Genomic DNA, 22,221 nt, shown 5'->3' with positions numbered 1-22,221 from the left:
CCTTAATATTGAATGTTTAAAGAATGTACTTAATTTTTTTCAGGCCAAAATAATTTATTTTCTCGTTGCAATAACCATTGAAAGTGGCACTGGGTCATTGTGACCCAGTGTGTACTTTATGTCTTATACAGGTAATGTGTACTTTAAGGGTCAACACTAAGAAATGTCGAATATTAACTTAATTTAAAGTATTTAAGCACCGTAGTTACGTTATGTTAAATTGACACTCGAATATTTTAAAAATTCAACCGAAAAATTTTAACGATTAGTTTTAACATCAAAAATGTTTTTCTACTGTGAGTACAGAAACTCGATAGGATGGGCTTGCGGTTAATAATAATGAAGTAGTTAGAGAATACATTAACTTAATGTTTCCACGTTGTATGGAGTGCTTATTTATTCGGGTGCGACGAGATCGAGAGAAAGCGAGCGACAACTTTTGCGCCTCCTAGCCCTCCAAGCTCGTAGCGTTTTCCCTCTCTGTCTATGTGCCGTTGTTGTTGTTGTGTTGCATGCAGGCGGTCGACTAGCGCCCGGAGGAATTGCCAGTCCCCCGGGTTCTGGCGGCTCTACAGGAAACACCGGGAACTCGAACTCGGCTGCTGCGGCGGCGGCAGCGGCAGCGGCGGCGGCAGCTAGACGCGGTAATCGCAGACTCACGCGCAATGAGAGCCGTTACCATTCCGGTGAGTATATTTCTGGTGCACTAGATATGCAAGGATCATTCAGGTAACAGGATAGCAGGAAGTACATTGCTAATTTCTACCCTGTTGTTCGAAAATCACTAAACGGTTGCAATAAATAATACACCTTCTTGTCTGTGTTAAAGAGAGAAAAGGATTGGAAAGAAATAATGTTTGTAGAAATTTATTTAACAATATTGCATGAAATACCGCGATTTAAACTTTTACTAGTCCTTTTATTAGCCCGACGATCGAATGAACCGAGAGTCTCTGTTATTATGTAATGTAAGTAGCATCGTTTAGCGATCTAGTCTTGTTCCAGTTTTCTAGCTACTCTAGTTCTTTAAATAAAATTCACGAAGCTTGCAAGCTTCATGACGCCCTGCTTTATCCCCCCTTACATTTCTTTTCCGAATAAAATGTCATTCCACATGACCGGAAGAAAAACTCGCTTCATTTGAAAGCGCTGATACAAAGCTTCATTTATCTTAACGCAAAGTGCAGGTAATCTTCCACCTGGTGCACCGTTACCAGTCAATGTCGGCGAAGTCATGTATCTCATTGAAGATAAGCCAATCAGAAACACTCACGTCAATAGAGTTGCGTACAGAGGCGTCCCAAGAAAACATACGAGAAATGTCATTCACGTAAAAATAAAATTTTAAAAGAACCGTAGAGGTAATAATTGTTAAATGAGAATAATAGTTTTTTTGCTTTGTTAACAACATAAATATTTATTTATATTTTTATTTCTTAATACCTTCACGAAGGAAAATTAATTTGGTAGCACAGCAGATTTTATGCCGTTGTAAAATTTATTATATAGGTGGCAAAGAGATTTGTTAACAGCTGTATAAATTATTAATTGCTATAAGTTTGTTAAAACTACAAATTGTGAATGTACTAGGGAAAAAAGTACAGTTATAATCTACTTTGAGACCCACGATTAATCAAATTTTTTTGATTGCTCGTAATCTTAATTTTCAGTTTATTTTTTCAAATTAACCTTGTGTAACTAAAAGTTGCAATAGCTATTCTATTTATTTGAAAGATTTGTAGTTATTCTAACCAAATATCTCAATTAGTTCCGTCCATTCCGATATCAAGTTACGCAAAGATTATTTTTACTTAAGTGGCCTTTACTAGCCAATGTGGCCGTTATTAATAACCAAAATATTAGTTGCTTAACTACAAAAACCGCTCAAAGTTTTTCTCAGAGTAAGAAAAATTATTTTTAAAACAATAGTTAAAATAAAATTGTGATATGTAAAATTAACAATACAATTAACAATACAATTAAGATCAAGAAAAGGAATAATCACAGACAAAATCTTAAAAATATTCCTTATATTATTTTGTATATTAAAATGAATTTGGTTTAATTATTAAGATTATAAACATTTTGCTACAATACAATACATTATTTTGCCCTAACAATAATAAATGATTATAATGATTCTAGAAACAAATACACTTAGCAAATTTTTAATATACTGGTCAACAAAATTAGCGCATTAGAAAATTTGTGTCGAAATTTTGCATAATTTCAGATAAATATAACACCGCAAAAAAATTATCGTATTTTTATTTTCCAAAAAACATTTTAAAGCCCGAACTCTCTATTTTTAGTTGAATTTTGATGATTTCAATTTCTTTTTACCCTTCTCCCACGAAACGGCACAATGATAAAGCTTGTTCCGTCAAAAGAAAATTTTTTATGTAATTTTGCTGCATTGTACATGCTGTGGAAAAAATCGCGAAGACTTTTTGCTACTTGCATCTTACAGCGGGATCTTTTCCCTTCATTTTGAGTGATTGTTTATCGTTGTGCGATTTTTTTGGGCCGAGTTATTAAGATTTTAAGAAAAAATGGTCATTTTTTATTTTCATCGGTTATTACTCGTGAATAGATCAACGTACAGCGCTCCGCAAAAAAACACTGGGAAACTGAAAATTTGCACTTTAAAATGTTAATAATTAAATATTAATAATTCATAAGTTAGGAAAAGCGCTTAGGCAAATGTAAATTTAGCATGAAATTCCACAGAACATTATTGAGAAATGCATAATCATATGGGAACGTTTACAAGCAGTAATTGATTAAAGCACGTTACACGGAAAAAAAATTGGAATTAAAAAAATCCAAAATTTTATGCTTTTTGGGTTTTAAACATAGCTGAACTTTTTTGCATCGAAAATTGGGTTTGTTTCAATGAAAACTTGGTACTACAGCTCAAGTAATCGGAACCGGGAGATTACTAAAGACCGAGCTTCGGCGTTTTCAAGTTTGTACTAGGACTGTCCAACGATTCCTGGAATAGTGGAGGGTCGTCGCTGCGGTGCGATTTGTCTCACAGTAGGCGTGCACTTAGCACCCACGGCCACCGCGCTTCATGTCGAAAAGTGGCTTTCCATTGTACTTACCTTACCGGTCAAAAATGCACGTAGAGTACACAGAGTAGAAATACTGGAACTGTATACCATCAGAGTATCACTGAATTAATTTAATTCCAAATTTTTTTTCCGTGTAGTATTTATTACTGAGGAGTAATCATACTATAAAATTTTGCTTTAACGATGTAATTGGATTTTTTTTCACGACAATATATTGAATTAAATGAAAACCGTAAAATATGCGACTTTTTACGTAATCTTTGAACGCGATTTGTTGTTAGGAAAAGTGAATCTACGAAAAAACAATAGTGGTATTCGAAAGTGCAAACTTTGTTTTTTTTTTTTTTGTATATTGATTTTTTCATGGGTTATAAATGATCAAAGTCAAAGTGACCACTTTTTATTCAAACATCGATAACTCGGTCAAAAAAAATCGCACAGCGATGAACGACCACTCAAAATAAAGAGAAAAGATCCCGCTGTAAGATGCAAGTAGCAGAAAGTCTTCGCGATTTTTTCCACAGCAGGTGCGATGTAGCAAAATTACATAAAAATTTTTATTTTAACGGATCAAGCTTTATTGTGCCGTTTCGTGAAAAAAAAAAGATAATTGAAATCGCCAAAATTTATCTGAAAATAGAGAGTTCGGGCTTTAAAATGTTTTTTGGCAAATAAAAATGCGATAATTTTTCGCGGTTATATTTATTTAAAATTATGCAAAATTTCGACACAAATTTTCGTATGCGCTAATTTTGTTTACCAGTATATTATAATATACCAAACAAATTTTTTAATAATAAATTTTTTTTTTAATTAATGTTAACTGAATTTGATGTTCTTACGAATTGCAATAACAATGACAGTTTTGTTATAATGCATACCAAAAAAATTTTTTTTGTGTTTATAAATTTTGCATTATTAACCCAGAAATAGTTACCACTCATGTTTTTACGTGTGATTATTTAAGATCTAAGCATACAAAAGATTTTTTTAATTTGATATTTTTGTAATTTTGAAGGTAGCTGATAATATATTTGAGCAAGTTAAAATATTCTTTTTATTGATTAAAATAAAAACGCCTTTCATGAAAAGTTTTTTTTTTCCTTTTTGTACATAAATGAAAAGACTTTCTGAAATAAATAATTCTATAAAAAGTTAGGAGAAATAAAAAGAATTTTTTTTATGGATTATATATTGATATGGATTATCAGTAAAAAAACTGTGTCTGAGCTTTATTTTGTTGCCGTTGTAAAAAAAAATCATCTCTATTTTTAAGTTATTTATACAACATTTTTACTGAAATTAATTGTAACTAACATACAACAAATAATATAAATATTAAGAAACCGCCGAGTTATATATGGGATACTCTGTATTCGTCGATGTATACAATGCGAGTCCGATGTTATGATGTCAATAACAATAGAGGTATGCTTTATCCGAAAATATATGACAACCGACCGAATGTTACCTGCATTTTATTATAGTTTACGTGCGATGGCCACACTGGATGCATCTATTTCAGTCAGAAAACGTACTTCCATTCTAATTGCGAGTCTTGGTTTGAAAAATAAGGGTATCGAAGTTACTTCACCTGTAAAGGGTTTGAAGTTACTTTATCTGTTAAGTCTCAAGCGACCTTTTTTTTATTTAAATCCTTGTAACTCGAGGTCCTAATTAAAATTTTTAGAGTGCAATTAATATATAGGAATGTAAAGAACTATCCTTTCTTAAAATCTAATCAGCGATGAGATCTAGAAGAAAACTAAAAACTGAAAGTAAAAATAAAGTAAACGACTTATTAACAAATATTCAACCAATAAATAATTTGATTTATCTTTTAGTTAGTACAATAAATTTCTATAATTATTTTAGTATATTTAAATAATAATTATATCGATTTATTCTGCTAAAAAAAGATGAAATAGATGAAATCACTTATTCGCGTTGAATATATTTGTTTGAATATATCCAGAAAAAAATAAGGCTTATTTATTTTTTACTTCTATTTTTAACTTTTAAATGTGTTTTATCTCACTCTTTTTTTTAACATGTTTTATCGTCAACTACATTTTTGGAAAAAAACAATTTTTTACATCTAAATCAATTGTCCACTTTTAAAAAAGAGATGTTATTGATTTTATTGTTGATAGTTTTCTGTCTGCGATTTGTGTAAATCTAGATGGCGAACAAATTCTTGCTTTTTATCGAATTAATTAATCTTTGATTTTTTATCCAAAAATAGTATATTTAAGTAATGATACACAAAATTTTTCTAGAAATTGTGATCTACTATTCTATAGCTAAAAAGAAAGCGAATATTATTTACACTTAATTTGAACATATGAAGTAGGATAAAAAAAAGTTTCTTATATGCGTCAATATTGAAACTATATTTTATTTAATTTGTCTCATAAAAATGGCAACCAATTTTTCATTAAAAAATAAATACTACTTATATCAAAGATGAAAATTTATTGCAGGATTTTTGATATAGTACTATCTTTAATTTAATTTTTTACATAAAAATAATTGGCAACCAACTTTTATTTTTAATTAAAAAAAATAGTTTGGACAATATATTGAAAATTAAATTTATTTCAGGTAATTTATTTCATGATAGAGCTATTTTAATGAAATAAGACGAGATCTTTTAGACGAATATTCGTGGAAAAGTTAAGAAAGGTTTTGATACTTTTCTTTAAATTAATTATTGCGTATGAAAGCAATTATAATGCTTTTTGTGTCAGACGATAAATGTGCTTGAAATGGAATGGAAAAAGGAACAAATAGAATCTGCACATCTTGCAAGTGGCAGCATGCGAAAGAATTTATTTATCTCAAATACATATGTTTATACCAGGGAAAATTATCTGTGTCGTAATGTCTCCTGTGGTGTCTGATCAATAACTTTAATTTAACTGTTCAATCTTCCCAAGTCTAAGCATTTTATTCCGCAAATCCTTACGCACACACACACACACATACACACACACACATTTAAGAGCATTACGTTAGATTGTCAGTAAGACAAAAAAAATGTATGACGTACATTAACGCATAAACACGTATGTATGTATAAATAGCGTTGAAAGATGATAAACGGATGACGATGCGGAAGTAAGACCGTCAAGTGTCTGCACGTGTCCATCCGTCCTTGTCCATTTAAGTAATCAATTCTTACATGTTTAGAGGTGCGCCAAGAGGCGGTACAACAGGCCTTGGCGGCGATGCAGGGACGACCGAAGCCATCCTTGCCGATGCCGTCCAAGAGAACCTCCGTGATGGCCAGGAGTCCAGATCGGGAGAGACGCGACAGCGGAGAGTCCAGCAGCGACGAGGATAGCGTTGTAACTGAAGAGAGTCCGGGCGCGGGTGGCCCAACCGGTAAAATCATCATTAGTCATGTGTATAGAGAAAATTTTATATTAAAAATTACTATGTACGATAATAGTCCTAAATTATGAAAAGAAATTTCAGAAAAATTATACTATAAGGCCCATGGCCCATAAGTAGTATAAATGACATGGCAATTTAATGAAAAACAAAGGAAAGTTGTTATGAATGAACTATCACTTGTTTTTGGACCGTATTTTTTAAATAAAAGCTAAACATGTTTAAAAATATAAATACTAAAAAATGTTTTCTGTAGATGGTATAAAGTAGTTCTTATAATAATGTTGCATATTTTGGAATAATTAATGTTTTCACAACTAGAAAAGAGCGCCTGAGAAACTGGACTCTGTGAGTGAACTAAGCAGTAATGACAGAACTTAGGTCTTGTAGTAGAGGAGAGTTTTTGTGTGTGTGTGTGTGTGTGTGTGTGTGTGTGTGTGTGTGTGTGTGTGTGTGTGTGTGTGTGTGTGTGTGTGTGTGTGTGTGTGTGTGTGTGTGTGTGTAAATTAAAATCTAAGTAATAAAATATATTTTAATGTATGAAACAAAGTAAATTAATGTATTTAAAAAAGTATAAAAATGTAATAAAACATTTTAATGTATTAAATTTTAATTATAAAATTTAAAATATTAGAATTAAATTTTAAGAATAAAACCAATTTAGGGATTATAGAAATTAAAAATAAACAGTTTATTTAAGAAACAGACAAATTATTTAAAATTAAATACTTAGATTAAAAAACTTATTAAAGAAAGAACATTCTTTGGCGCTCACAGCGCAGCGAACATATAATCTATACACGGAGGTAGTTTTGCGTAGAGTGTATAATAATTTTATGAAAAAAATATTATGAGAACAATACGAAAGAGAAATATATAAACTAAACAGGGAGCTACAAACATGTGAAATGATGTAATATTATCAATAATGTACTCACTATTTAAACTGCAATTTATGAGTGAAAATTTTATTAGTAGCAGATTTTATATAAAAAGGTCATAAATGTATGAACTATGGATTTTTATTTCTTTAATTATCTAAGCAGATCTCATGTTTTTATCAGTATTTATACAGTATAATGTTTAGTTTCTGAGAAATAATTGGAGAAGGCTTTACTTAAAAAGACTGGATTCATATGGTGACTTTCCTCTAATAAACATTTTTATAATTCCTTCTTTTGTTTACACTTATTGCTTACCGTAGTAATTTTTGACATAAAATTTTTTCTGTAATGATGAAATGATAAAATAGAAACAACATTCTTGTTTCTATGAAAAAGACCAGTAAACAAAACAGAGAGGACCTATATGTTACTTAATATAAAAAATTTAATTTTGTCTGTTCTTTTATACTCGTACATGTTGAAAGAAAAAAAAGGAATATAAGAAAACGATTCAAGTACTGTGTGATTCCGTTAAATGCTGGTATCGCACGTCCTTGACTGTTTCCGCTGGACGACACGCCAATAATCAATACGCATTATTATTTTTCCTCCGTGCGTACGAATAGAGGAAAAAGCGGTTGAACCGCGCGCTGAAACGTGAAGGAATCTGCGTGCGCGTGACGACACCGCGTCATGACATAAGTTATCCGATATATTATGTGCAATAAATACTATATATTATACCTTGATATAGGCACCGGTCTTTCGGATACCAGTAGCACTGGTTCTGCGCGGGACACTCCACCGCCGCCCAGACCGCCGGCCAGGAGGCCACCCGGCGCCGACATCACCGATATTGCCGAATACACGCCGCATGCCTATTGCAATATCCAACCACCAGACGTTACCCACGTGACGAGCAGCACCCCGGTCGGACAGCAGCAATCGGCGACGCGACGGCCCGGTGCCGATCGGGTAAACCGTTACGCGCATGTGGTTGAGGATCAGAATAATACTGGCACCACCGGTCGTTGGAAGGTCTCTGCGAAAATCCAGCAACTATTGAATACGCTGAAACGGCCGAAACGTCGACCGCTACCGGAATTTTACGAGGATGACGACATTGAGCTGGAAATCGCAGCGAATCCGAAGGATCCCAATGCTCCTAAACCCGAAGGTGGTTCAATGACGTCAGCAGTGGGCGAAGCCCTGTCGGTGCCATCAGGATTGCCACGTTCTCTCGAGGCCGCCATTCAGAGGTGAGCTATCGGTATATAAAAATTCCATATTTCGTGAATTCAACGATTTGAGACTGCGAGCGGAGATTCGTGTATTCAGCAATATAAGAATCCGTACAAATGTAATATGTCGGTAAAATTACTATAATATTACAATTACCATAAAACGGAAATTTTAAAGAAATATTACATTTTGATATATATATATATATATATGTGTATATATTACAATATAATATTGCAACTAATGTTACTGCGATATTATAACAATGTATTGCAGTTTGATATTTCTGTAATATTGTGCTAATATTGTGATAATGTTACAATATAGTATTGTACGCGGCACCACTGATAAATGGATGTAGCAGCGTTTTATTTTTTGTAATTAAAATATTGTACAGGATAAAATAAAAGACATAATACGAGATTTTTCGGTTGTATTCTAATGAAATGATGAAAAGTGTAAAATGTCTTTTGATGAGTTTCCTAAAAGGAGGCTGTGAGATAAAATAAATAAATTATATATATATATATATATATATATATATATATAATGACACAACTACAATATATTTACAATTATAATACAAAAGTATTAAAATTATTTATAATATTACTTGTAACATATAAATATTACATTAATACAATTGTAATATGTTATTATTGTGATTTATTTTAATGGATATTTTAATATTACTACTGTGACATCTTTGTAATATTCTATATATTTTTATATCTTACTATAATATTTCTATGATATTACTGTTATATTACTTGTTATTTGGGAATTTATTTTACATGTTCTTAGGTACGGCTCGGCAACGTACAAAGCACCCGTGGCCACTGTCCTGGATCCTAACGGCAAGCTTTGCGTAACGCTCACGTATGGGAAGCTACTCAGCCGCTCTCACAAGATTGCTTATACTCTTCTGAATAAGGCTCTAAGTCGCGGCGGTGATTGCTGCCTGAAACCTGGTGACAGGATAGCCCTGGTTTATCCGAACAACGATCCGATCAGCTTCATGTGCGCCTTTTATGGTTGTCTTCAGGCCGGTATCGTACCAGTGCCCATCGAAGTACCTCTGACCCGTCGTGACGCGGGTTCCCAACAGATTGGTTTTCTCTTGGGAAGCTGTGGAATTCAGGTAAGCGGAGCATTGTCTCTTGCCTTATCTGCTAGGCAACATTCTTTTCCAATAATATTTGCATATTAGTCGTGCAATCTTGCAATTTACATTGCAATTTATGTTAACCGTGACAGCGCATTCGACCTTGGGAATCAACTATATGCATCTTGACATTTTTAGGTGGCACTGACTAGCGAAGCGTGTCTGAAAGGTCTGCCAAAGACAGCAGCTGGCGAAGTGATAGCCTTTAAGGGCTGGCCAAAACTGCACTGGTTCGTTACTGAGCATCTAGGCAAAACACCCAAGGACTGGATGGCGCCGCCACGGCTCACCGATGATACGCCCGCGTATATCGAGTATACCACTGACAAGGATGGCTCCGTGATGGGCGTAACCATTACTAGGTCAGCGATGATGGCCCATTGTCGCGCTCTCACGCAAGCCTGCGGTTACACCGAAGGCGAAAATGCTGTCTGTGTGCTGGACTTCAAGCGAGAAGTCGGTCTCTGGCACAGCACCTTGACTAGCGTACTGAACGGCATGCATGTCATTTTTATTCCTTACGCCCTGATGAAAGTCAATCCCGCCAGCTGGATGCAGATGATCACGAAGCATCGTGCCAGCGTTGCAGTCGTAAAATCACGAGATCTTCACTGGGGTTTGTTAGCAACTAAGGATCACAAGGACGTTTCTCTGGCAACGTTAAGGTTGCTGCTCGTTGCGGATGGCGCAAATCCATGGTCTCTCTCATCCTGTGATCAGTTTCTCTCAGTGTTTCAATCCAAAGGACTCAGGCCGGATGCTGTTTGTCCTTGCGCTTCCTCGAGCGAGGCTCTTACAGTCTCTGTAAGAAGGCCAGGACGCGCAGGAGTGAACGCTACTGGTCGTGGAGTTCTCTCCATGTCCGGCTTGAGTTACGGAGTTGTCAGAGTAGATCAGGAGAACTCTCTTACGTCATTGACGCTGCAGGATTGCGGACAAGTTATGCCTGGAAGTGAGTTTTTGCAAATTGATTACCTTAAATATTGATTGCTTTGTGACGTCTAAATATGTCTTGATGATATATTTTTGTCTTTTTACAGGTATAGTAGTCGTTATTAAAATGGAGGGGCAGCCATTTATTTGTAAGACGGACGAAGTGGGTGAAATTTGCGTGCACAGTGCAGCGACCGGTACCCAATATTGGGGTTTGCAAGGACTTACTAACAATACCTTCAAAGTATCACCGTTACAGCTCGATGGTACCGCTTTAGGTGATGTAGAATATACGCGTTCCGGATTGTTGGGTTTTCTTGGTCCTGGAGGACTCGTGTTTGTCTGCGGGTCACGAGATGGTCTCATGACGGTAACTGGCAGGAAGCACAATGCCGACGACATTATCGCCACTGTGCTGGCTGTCGAACCGATGAAATTTATCTATCGTGGTAGAATAGCCGTTTTCAGTGTGAGAGTCCTCAGAGATGAAAGAATATGTGTTGTTGCCGAACAACGGCCTGATTGCAGTGAAGAAGAGGTGCGTTCTGGAATTAAATGTTATTTAAAGAAAAAAATAACTTTTTAAAAAAGAAAATGTGTCAGAAATCGACTTGAGCATCTTAAAAATTTTTCATCGTTTTATGTAGAGCTTCCAGTGGATGTCTCGAGTGCTGCAAGCGGTTGACTCAATTCATGCAGTAGGAATATATTGTCTTGCCTTGGTACCACCCAACTATTTGCCCAAAACGCCACTAGGTGGTATTCATCTGTCGGAAACAAAGCGCCGTTTTCTTGAAGGTGCTCTTCACCCAGCTAATGTGCTTCTCTGTCCTCACACATGTGTCACCAATTTACCAAAACCTCGCGAAATTCATTCAGGTAAGTGAAACGAAGTCGACAGATATCGCGTCGATCTTTCGAGACTGAAACTTAAATAATGAAAATTGTACTAATGCCAGCTTCTTTTAAAAACTGCAAACTGCCAGAGGTTTCTTTTTTTTAATATTTTTTTCTATGTAGAGAATATTCTATTTTAATTACATATCTTACAATATCTCGAAAGAACGTAAGAAACGTATTATAAAAGAACGTAAGAAAAATATTTTTTATAATGTATGGTGAAAAGTAAGTAAAGGTAAAATTAATTTTCGAACAAGATGTATAATTGTACATTGCAAATTGCATAACTTTTTAAAAAGTATATGTTTCTTTATATCAAATGATTATTATTCTGTACATAAAAGTATTTTTTTAAGTGTGTACAAATAAATAGATAATATATTTTGCATTAAAATGCATGCTATGTATGTAGAATTGAGTATAATATATCTTATAAACGATTTCTTAATAACGATACTTTTATATTTTTATATTTAAAATAATTAGATAGTGTAAAAGAAATCATATATTTTAATTTTCTTTAAATGGTGTTAATTTTTGTGACCATAAAAAATGGATTTAAAAAAAATTGATTTTATCACTACTTATCCTTTTTCTCACAGACTATATACAACTTGTTTAAAACTTTTTTTTTTGCATTTTTAAATATATTTCTTCCGTAATATTAGAAGTGTGCAACTTAAATGAGATACTCTGTATATTTACAAAATTATTTTCTATGTGTGTGCGTGTGTGTGTACAAAATTATATATATATATATATATATATATATATATAAGGATCAGATTTAATATAAAAATTTAACTGAAAAATATTAATTAAACTTATAAATTAAACATTAATTTATCACATTTAGTTGACCATATTTAGTATGAATGTTTGATGTGAATGAGTCAGAGTAACTTCATTGAATTGTATGCGAATTGGTAAGAGTGATAAGCAAAAAGAGAGAGATAAGATAAAAAATGTATGTGTATATGTGTTTATGTGCATTTGTGTGGAAATGAAGAGAAAGGAGTAGCAAGAAATCGGAAGAAATGTATTGATAATTACGAATTTTACTTTTTTTAGAATTCTATTTGTGGGTTGCGTTCCGAAATTCACTGCTAGTACTGAAAATTTATAGTTCGTGTTATGTATAGTATAGATTTTCAGTACTGGCAGTGAGTATTGGAATGCAGTCGTAGTAAGAAATTTTAAACGTTTATATAAACTTGTTGATGGAAATAAATTTTTAAAATTGTTGAATAACTCTGAAATTGTTGAAATAAAAATTAAGAATTACTGAAAGAAATGTTATTAAATATATTTTAGTATATAAATTATACTTATAATAGCGAAATACTATAAAATATTACTAAATTTTGAAAATTGATGTAAAACAAAATATTTTATAGATTTAATAACAAAAGTTAAACACTGAAATATATTAAAATTTAATAAATATTAAAGATAATTATTAAAAACGGAAATAAAATGAAAGTAATACAAAATATAGTTATGCAAATTTATTTAAAAAAGTTGTTAATGAACTGCAAAAGCTGAATTATTCTAAAATATTAATGGTAAAAACGAGTAATTAAAATATTAGAAAAGTAATGAAACAGAAATAAAGTAAACAATATTAATAGTTTTTCAAATAATTATTACAAATTAGTTTGTAATTGTAATTGTTTTTAATTGTTTTATTAATTTGTAATTGTGATTTGTAATTGTGATAACTTGTAATTTTAAACGTTTGTTTGAGTTTACAAATTATTGTGCATTTAATTATTTATTTCTTTATTATTTTTAGGACTTGGTCTATTTTCATTCTGATCCATTCATATAATTCTGAATTTTAATTAATTCTTTTGAATAATTTTATTAAATTTTTTACGTCTATTGATTTTAATTTTGAAATTTACTAAGTTCTTTATATTTTTATTAAAATTTTAATAAAATGATTCTGAACATTGATCAATTAATAAAGATTTTTATATTCAATGTACTAATACTTTAATGTTATTTATTAGAATTTTAGTAAAATATTTCCATCAGAGGCTTTAGGAATCTGGCACATATTTGCCTAATATTTTCATACATATTGATATTTCAAAGTAAATGTACAAAAGCAATATAAAATTTGTATTATCTACTTATCTATATTTTTTTATTTAAATTAATATCACAGGCACACACAAAAAAAGTGGTTGGTCCGACGGACTAGACTAGTCAATCCTTATGTATTTCGACCCGCTGAATCCGAATCTGAAGTCAGAATTGCAAAGTTAGCTCGCATTTTCTAACCTCAAAAAAATTTTTTTTTTAAATATTGGTCCGGTGGGTCAGACTAGTCAATTCTTATGTATTTTGACCCGCTGAATCCGAATCCAAGGTCAGAATTGCAAAATTAGCTCGCATTTCCTAACCTAAAACAAAAAAATTTTTTTTTTAAATGATGGTCCGGCAAACCAGACTAGTTTATTCTTATGTATTTTGACCCGCTGAATCCAAATCCAAGGTCAGAATTGCTGAATTGGCTTATTTTTTCCTAACCTCAAAAAAAAATTTTCTTTTAATGTTGGTCCGGCCTACCAGACTAGTCTATCCTTATGTATTTTGACCCGCTGAATCCAAATCCAAGGTGAAAATTGCTGAATTAGCTCATTTTTTCCTAACCTCAAAAAAAATTTTTTTAGGTTAGGAAATGCGAGCTAATTTTGCAATTCTGACCTTGGATTCGGATTCAGCAGATCAAAATACATAAGAATTGACTAGTCTGGCCCACCGGACCAATATTTAAAAAAAAATTTTTTTTGAGGTTAGAAAATGCGAGCTAACTTTGCAATTCTGATCTTGGATTCGGATTCAGCGGATCGAAATACATAAGGATTGACTAGTCTAGTCCGCCAGACCAACCACTTTTTTTTTGTGTGCCTGTGTAATTAAAAAAGAATTTTTTTTTGGTGGTTAGAAAATGCGAGCTAACTTTGCAATTCTGATCTTAGATTCGGATTCAGCGGGTCGAAATACATAAGGATTGACTAGTCTAGTCCGCCGGACCAACCACTTTTTTTTTGTGTGCCTGTGTATTTAAAGTTTTTATTGACTGAATGTCTCATGTAAGCGCATTTTCTTAATGCTTAAATACAAATGTGCTTTTTTGGGGATACTGTGTGAAGTACATGGGAATGTTGTATCTCCTTAGAAAATACTCGGGATTCACATTTGTTACAAAATACTGAATTTAGAAAGTTATCACATATCTTGATTTTATTAATAACCCTTATATTGTCCATTATGCTTGGCATGTTATTCCATTTAGTTATCCTTCTTTCTTTTGGCTGAGTTCCGAATATCCTAAGTAGTATTATAATTAAGTACAAATTAATTTTAATGATTAGCAAGGTGTTCTACCTTTTATTGGACTTTTATTGCTGGAGAAACTATTTTTTTTCTTTTTCCATTTAATGCTCTTCTATACTTTGCTTTTTAATTCCACACATTAGTGTTTTAATGTATTCAATCTGAAATCTGTGTACAATTAGTCTGGACTATGCGATTGGTTAAAAAAAAGACGTTTGGAAATTTGAGCATCCCTGGATCCAAAGATTCGTGAATTCGCGTTAAAGCGTAGACCTGTGGAGCGGAAGACCCATGAACGCTTATATTGAACGGCGTAAACCAATGGCGAAAACCAGATTGCTCTAGAGCTTTGATTTGCCCGGCCTCAGTCAGGGGAGAGTGTGTGAGCTACTCATTATTGAGTTGAGTGTTTGTGTTGGTTTACTAACGGAATGGTGCGGGGGCGTGTAGTGGGGGATTCTGTTGCAGATGTCGGTCCGGCCAGCGTTATGGTAGGGAACATTGTCCAGGGTAACCGATTGGCCTCCGCGCAGGGACGGGACATGGGTGTCCTGGACGAAGACAGTGATAATGCCAAAAAGGTTTGTAAGTTTTTAATGAAAAGTTTAAAACTTGGGCAAATTTTTACACTTTTTTTGACAAAGTTCATGCCAATGGTTAAGACTGATTTTTATCAATTTTTCTATTAAAAAATTGGTAAAAACTAGTTTTTTCTATTAAAAACAATAAAATATAAAAATGTAGGAAAATTTTTTATATTTTGTCCTGCACTATTTGAATTTAACAATAAGTGAGATTAAGTTATAATGAAATTATTACACTTTAAGATACCTGTATGAAATGTAGAGAGATTCGATTCTGAGGTTTTTTTATAATAAATTCTTTACAGGTTTTAAGATGCTCATAAGCGTTAGTATTATTGCTCAATTTAATTTGACATTACTTATTTTGGCTTTAATTAAAGATTTTATTTTAAGATCGACAAATATTATATGCGACGCTCAATTTTTTCATTAAATTAAAAATTAATATAAAATTTAGTAACATTTAAAAGTAACATTTAAGATTGGCTCCGTATGAAAATGATTGACTCATAAACAATCAGCATTGATTCTGACCGTCACCATACATATATTTCCCGAGGTTGCTAAAAAATCTAAAGATCTGAAACTGTATTAATTCTACAAGACTAAAGCTAAATTAAGATCTAAAAAGAGCTGTAATCTAAGTAGAGTAAGTCTAAGAACCTGTTGTGCCAAGCTTACAGGAAATCTAGCCATTGTGTTATCAAAATTAGCTTCCATTATTGTCACTATTAATAATAATTATATCTGTAAAATTTATTTTAAAATTTTATTTTATGTATTAATTTGAATGAAAAAGACATTATAATATTTTGTTACTATTGTTTTTGTTTTCTTTTAAACTATAGTAATTTATCAATTAAAGTAAAAATATTTCTTTGCATTTTAATGTTATTAATTTTTATTGTTAATTTCATTGTTAATTTTTTTTATAGTGTTTGCTATTGGATAAAGTCTGGGATAAAAAAATTTGAAATTTACCACAGCCTTTCTTTCTCATTGTATTTTTACAGCCAACTTTGATGAAAATTAATGGAAGCTCATGTAAAGTTATCGTATCAGTCACTGAACAATTACTAATAAATGATTGTTTAAGAGAAATTATATTAAATAAGACTTTAAAATAATAAATTGCAAATTGATATTGTATTTAGATCTAATTTTATAAATTTTACGATTAAAGACATTTTTTAATTAAAAATGTAATTATATTAAAGTATTTATATTTATTTGTTGACTTTAATTTTGTTCAATTTTTTATGTTTTTGTTGACTGATACAGTGACTTTGTATAGAAAGGAGAAGAGAGATTTTAATTTTTATTTATTATATTGGTTATTTTTCAGTATCAATTTATCTCCGAAATTCTACGATGGCGTGCTGTCAGCACTTCGGACCATGTGATATTTACGTCGTTGAACGCGAAGGGCACCGTGGCTACCTCATTGTCCTGCTCGCAGTTGCATAAGAAGGCTGAAAGGATTGGGAATTTGCTCTTGGATCGAGGAAGAGTTAACACTGGGGATCATGTAGCGCTCATTTTCCCACCCGGTACCGATCTAATATGCGCGTTTTATGGCTGTTTGTACGTTGGTGCCGTGCCGGTGACCATCAGGCCACCTCATCCGCAAAATCTTCAAACGACCCTACCGACAGTTCGCATGATCGTGGACGTCAGTAAATCCGTCCTCGTATTGACCAACCAGAACCTCCTCAAGTTGTTGAAGTCAAAGGTAATTGAAAATGTTTGATTATTGATTTGATAATCGTCTACTGGAAAATAATGTAGGTGTTTGTCATCTTCGATTTAAAGGCAATTTTCCGAATAAGGAATAAAAAGTAAAGTTTTATTTTTTAATTGATAAAATTTCTTCTGAATTTATTCGAAAAATTGTTGCAGCTCTGATTAATTTTATTTCTTTATGATGAATTCGAGCAGTAAAAAATATTTCTTATTATGTATTAAGATTTTTTTATGTAAAAAATAGTGCAGACAATAAATAAAAATAAAAAATAAAAAATAATGTGAATAATTAACAATGCGAATAATAATATAAAAATAACGAATTATGAGAATAATGAATAACATGAATAACGTAATGGCTAATACAAATAATACAAATGACGTAATTTAAATAATGAGTTAACAAATAATGAATAAAGAGACTTGTTATCACCAGTGATAATTAAAGAATAACAAATTGGCTTATGGACGACTAAACTGGCAAAATTTATTGAATGATTACAAGGTTTTGGTTCCCATTTTGGGACCTTATCAAATAAAAATTAACAAAATGCGATAAAGTTGTTGAATTATGCCTGTAATTATAACGTTATCCATGTCCGAAGTACAATAATTTTAGTCAAAGTGGAATATAATTGTATCGCAGTCAAAAAAATTGAAAAATGTCATTGTTTATTTGCGGTTCGAGCAAAAAATCTTATTTAAATAATAAATTAAATATAAAAATTATTTGAATAATGCTCAACTTAGTTTTCGATCAGTATCTTAGTTTCAAAATTTATATTTAACATATTACTTGTCCCAAACAGTTTAACCAAATTTTTGTAAAATTGGTTAACCAAATTTTACATAAATACAAAATGTTTTTAAATGCCAATTTTTATATAAATACAAAATGTTTTTAAATGTTTTCTATGCGTAGGAAGCGAATAATGTGGTCGACGTAAAGAGTTGGCCGATGATCCTGGATATGGACGACATGCCAAAGAAGAAGCTACCAGTAATGTATCGGGCGCCTACTGCGGAGATGCTGGCCTATTTGGACTTCAGTGTCTCAACAACGGGCATGCTCGCTGGCATCAAAATGTCTCATGCGGCGGTCACTTCGTTGTGTCGTGCCATGAAATTGGCGTGCGAGCTCTATCCTTCCAGACACATCGCCCTCTGTCTAGACCCATACTCGGGACTCGGTTTTGCCTTATGGTGTCTCAGCAGTATATACAGTGGACATCATTCTATACTAATACCACCGTCCGAGGTAAGCATTGTAATTCATGTACTCAACGAAAAAATTTATCACCCGTATAGTCCCTGCAAAATAAATATGTTAATATTTATATTTATACTTGAAATGAATTATATACACACATACAAAAGTTATTAAAAATTATATTTTTATACTTTATATTTACTTTATTTGTTATTAAAAATTAGGGATGGATAGTATTAGTTAAAAAACTAAAAGTTAAATAATAAAATTATAAAGTTAACTTTTAACTAATCTTAGTTAATTTTACATGAGTTTTTAATTCAATTTCAATTAATTATTTTTAAAAAATAAACATCAACTTGTTGATTTTTTCTAACAAATGAAAATATGTGTAATACATTCTTAATTTTATCACCAGGTGGAAGCCAATCCTGCACTCTGGTTATCGGCGGTCAGCCAATCTAGAGTGAGAGACACGTTCTGCTCGTACGGCGTTATGGAGCTGTGTACCAAGGGACTTGGTTCCTCGGTTCATGCGCTCAAAGCGCGCGGTGTGAGTTTAGCGTGCGTGAGAACATGCGTTGTTGTTGCTGAGGAGAGGCCACGGATAGCATTAACGACGAGTTTTAGCAAGTTGTTCTCTGCGCTCGGATTGAGTCCGCGCGCAGTGTCCACCTCGTTCGGTTGCAGAGTAAATACTGCCATTTGCTTGCAGGTAAAATTGACTATCGAACTTATTTATTTCTATGGATTATGCACATAAGAAAATATTAGTATTAAATTGAAATTAATATTATAATTGCGTGCGTGCGTGCGTGTGTGTGTGTGTAAAAGCAAGAATATATTTCTTGCTTATATATGAAACAATGGAGGCTATTATAAATAAAATATATTGATTTTAATTTGATATTAATGAAAGGTGGAGATATAAATTTTATAGACATCTTGTATATAATTTAATCTTTTTTAAAAAGAATTTGATTTTAATTCCAAAAGTATATTTTATTTCAATATTATAATAGCCATCTAAAGAACATATCTGATTGTTTTGATGATATAAAAAAAATCTCATTCTTGGTTTGAAGACATTATTATTCATATATTATTCAATTTTTATTCTTAATCTATGAAACTTATTGAATAGCAAATACATTTTTTCATTATTTTCTTTGTTTTATTCCACAGGGAGCATCCAGTCCGGAGCCCTCGACAGTTTATGTTGACCTTCGTGCGTTACGTAACGACCGAGTTTCCCTAGTGGAACGAGGCAGTCCGCATTCTCTGTGCCTAATGGAATCGGGCAAACTGCTGCCCGGCGTGAAAGTAATCATCGCTAATCCCGAGACCAAGGGTCAATGCGGAGACTCGCATCTAGGTGAAATCTGGGTGCAGTCCTCGCACAATGCGAGCGGTTACTTCACGATCTACGGCGACGAGAGCGATTACGCTGATCACTTTAACGCGCGATTAGTTACCGGCAATACAAGCGAAGTCTACGCGCGAACCGGCTATCTTGGTTTCCTAAGGAGGACCGAGAGTGTTCAACAGTCGGTGATCAGCGACGTACCCGGTGATACTAACAATGTACCCGAGGCCGATCTCGTGCCGAATGATCCAGAGCTTCACGACGCTGTATTCGTTGTTGGTGCCCTCGATGAGGCTATCTTACTGCGAGGTATGCGTTACCATCCGATAGACATCGAAAACAGTGTCATGCGGTGCCACAAGAAAATCGCCGAATGGTAAGTCTTTTCAAATTCTAATCCCGTTTTTAAATTCCTCTACTTATAAATTTTTGGACTAGAGATATGCTATTTGCAAAATTTGTGCATCGCGATTGCGATTAAAAATCAATGAATGTAATATATATTGCATCGCGATTTTTATTTTATATTTTATATTTTAAATTGCGCCTAATTTTGTATTGGAAACGCAATTTTGAATCACGTCATTTTATATCGTAAACATTATTTTATTGCACATTAGATTATATTCACTATTCTGAATTACGCCACACTTTAAAAATTAGAGCATAAGATTAAAGGCTTACTAAACTTATTGTAGACCGTTATTAGTTGACTTATTGTAGACCGTGTATTAGTTGAACCGTTTGCATAACATAAAAGAATTACACACACACAGTTTGACTGAAAATTTTTGACAGCACTTGCATAAAGATAGAACGGACTAAATTGAGTGAAAAATGTTCTACCATTTTGCGGTTTTTGTAATAATAAACGAATTATTAATTTATAAAGATCTTTGAATTTTCCCAGCCTATTGTGAAATGCAAGCGCTGTTAAAAAATTTTAGTCACTGTATATATAGGACATATTTATTTGCAATTTGAAAAAAATGTCTGAATCATGAGTGATTGCTGAACTGCGAATAGCTCATAGGGAATCCAAGATTTAGGTGGTGGACGTAATTAACTGAGAACGCGAAGTATTGTATTTGGGCTAGTTTATTAATATATAGAATTGTCTGAATATACAAAATATCTCTACGCTGATATATAGTTTAACGCTATCTTATAACTACTCGTTCCTTGGTGGGATGGCACAATGTTGTTATTGTTAGAAAGAGTTTACTTTCTTGCGTCAAGAACATATCAGTGAAGTATTTAAATCGATTATTAAAGAATTCTGTATGGTGTCTACTATTTTAAAAAGTTTTCTAAAAATTTTAAGAAAAGTAATAAAAAACGTAACATTTAATACGTGAGTAATAGAGTGTAATATACATATAAAGGATAAATGTGGAAAGGTATTTAAATAATTATTTAAACTGAACACATATTTATATAATTTAAAATAAGAATATTTTATTTGGCAGAATCTATAAAGAATACCAACATTTGTTGCTGAGGATAAGGAAAACTGCCAAAAACCTTACCAGTATTCATAAAACAAAAATACATTTTTATTTACAAAATTAAAAATAAATATTTTGTATAATAAATAAAATACAAAAAACAAAAATACAAAAATTAACGTGATTCGGACGTTGGGGCTATCAGTTGTGGTGCTCTTGACTCTATTCACCATGTGAAACACGAAATGGCTGATTTTCCTTCACGGAGTCTTCATGAATGCCGCTCAACACGTGGTCGATGTATTCGGATGGTACAGGGTCGGGTAATGAGAGGAGGGGAGAGGGGCTCAATGCGCGGACTCAGGATGGTGCATTACGCACTTGGGAAGGAATCTCGCTCAATTCACGAGTTGAAAGATAGCCAGAGCTCACTACGCTCTGAGAATAGGCCAGCTCAGTACGCTGGCCGAAGGAACTCTGTTTTTCGGATTTTTTAGGCGGTTTACATATCGAACGATTCGATGGTGTGAAGGTACAATGGGAGTGTCGTCTGAGAGAATATCGTCGATATGCAACTAATTTCAGATGATGAAGCATTTCCGAGAGTGTACGTGCTCTTTTGGCTCCACTCACTACGTGGAACGCGAGAACAGTTGATTTCCCCTCAACACGGGGATCTTTGGGACAAGAGTTTGTAGATGCCGCTCAACACGCGGTTGATATATTCCAATGATGTCAGATCAATGATGCCGCTCAATGCGCGGACTTAGGATGGTGCTCATTACGCACTTTGGGAAGAAATCTCGCTCAATTCGCGAGTTGAAGGATAGCCAGAGCTCACTACGCTCTGAGGATAGGTCAGCTCAGTACGCTGGCCGAAAGTACTCTGTCTTTTATATTTTTCAGACGGTTTATATATCGAGCG

General features: G+C 33.0%; 1 protein-coding gene across 9 annotated transcripts in view; it reads left to right on the top strand.

Moving 5' to 3' along the window:
- Positions 1–22,221, top strand: part of LOC105831838 (disco-interacting protein 2) — a 72,584-nt gene that overhangs the window by 42,172 nt on the left and 8,191 nt on the right. For 4 of the 9 annotated variants that reach the window (XM_028194635.2, XM_036295333.1, XM_012672266.3 and 1 more), the window contains 12 exons: positions 519–686; positions 6,270–6,464; positions 8,112–8,616; positions 9,404–9,740; positions 9,903–10,716; positions 10,805–11,235; positions 11,345–11,576; positions 15,396–15,526; positions 16,875–17,261; positions 18,195–18,530; positions 18,901–19,197; positions 19,668–20,224. In XM_028194635.2, coding sequence (XP_028050436.1) covers positions 519–686; positions 6,270–6,464; positions 8,112–8,616; positions 9,404–9,740; positions 9,903–10,716; positions 10,805–11,235; positions 11,345–11,576; positions 15,396–15,526; positions 16,875–17,261; positions 18,195–18,530; positions 18,901–19,197; positions 19,668–20,224 — 4,390 coding nt within the window. The remainder of the gene's footprint in view (positions 1–518; positions 687–6,269; positions 6,465–8,111; positions 8,617–9,403; positions 9,741–9,902; positions 10,717–10,804; positions 11,236–11,344; positions 11,577–15,395; positions 15,527–16,874; positions 17,262–18,194; positions 18,531–18,900; positions 19,198–19,667; positions 20,225–22,221) is intronic. The other 5 variants (XM_036295334.1, XM_028194634.2, XM_012672270.3 and 2 more) reach the window with 3 other exon arrangements.

The sequence above is a fragment of the Monomorium pharaonis genome, chromosome 1, assembly GCF_013373865.1.
Source record: "Monomorium pharaonis isolate MP-MQ-018 chromosome 1, ASM1337386v2, whole genome shotgun sequence".
Lineage (NCBI taxonomy): Eukaryota > Metazoa > Arthropoda > Insecta > Hymenoptera > Formicidae > Monomorium > Monomorium pharaonis.
The sequence above is the reverse complement of the archived record's forward strand: the minus strand, read 5'-3'. Positions and strand labels throughout refer to the sequence as shown.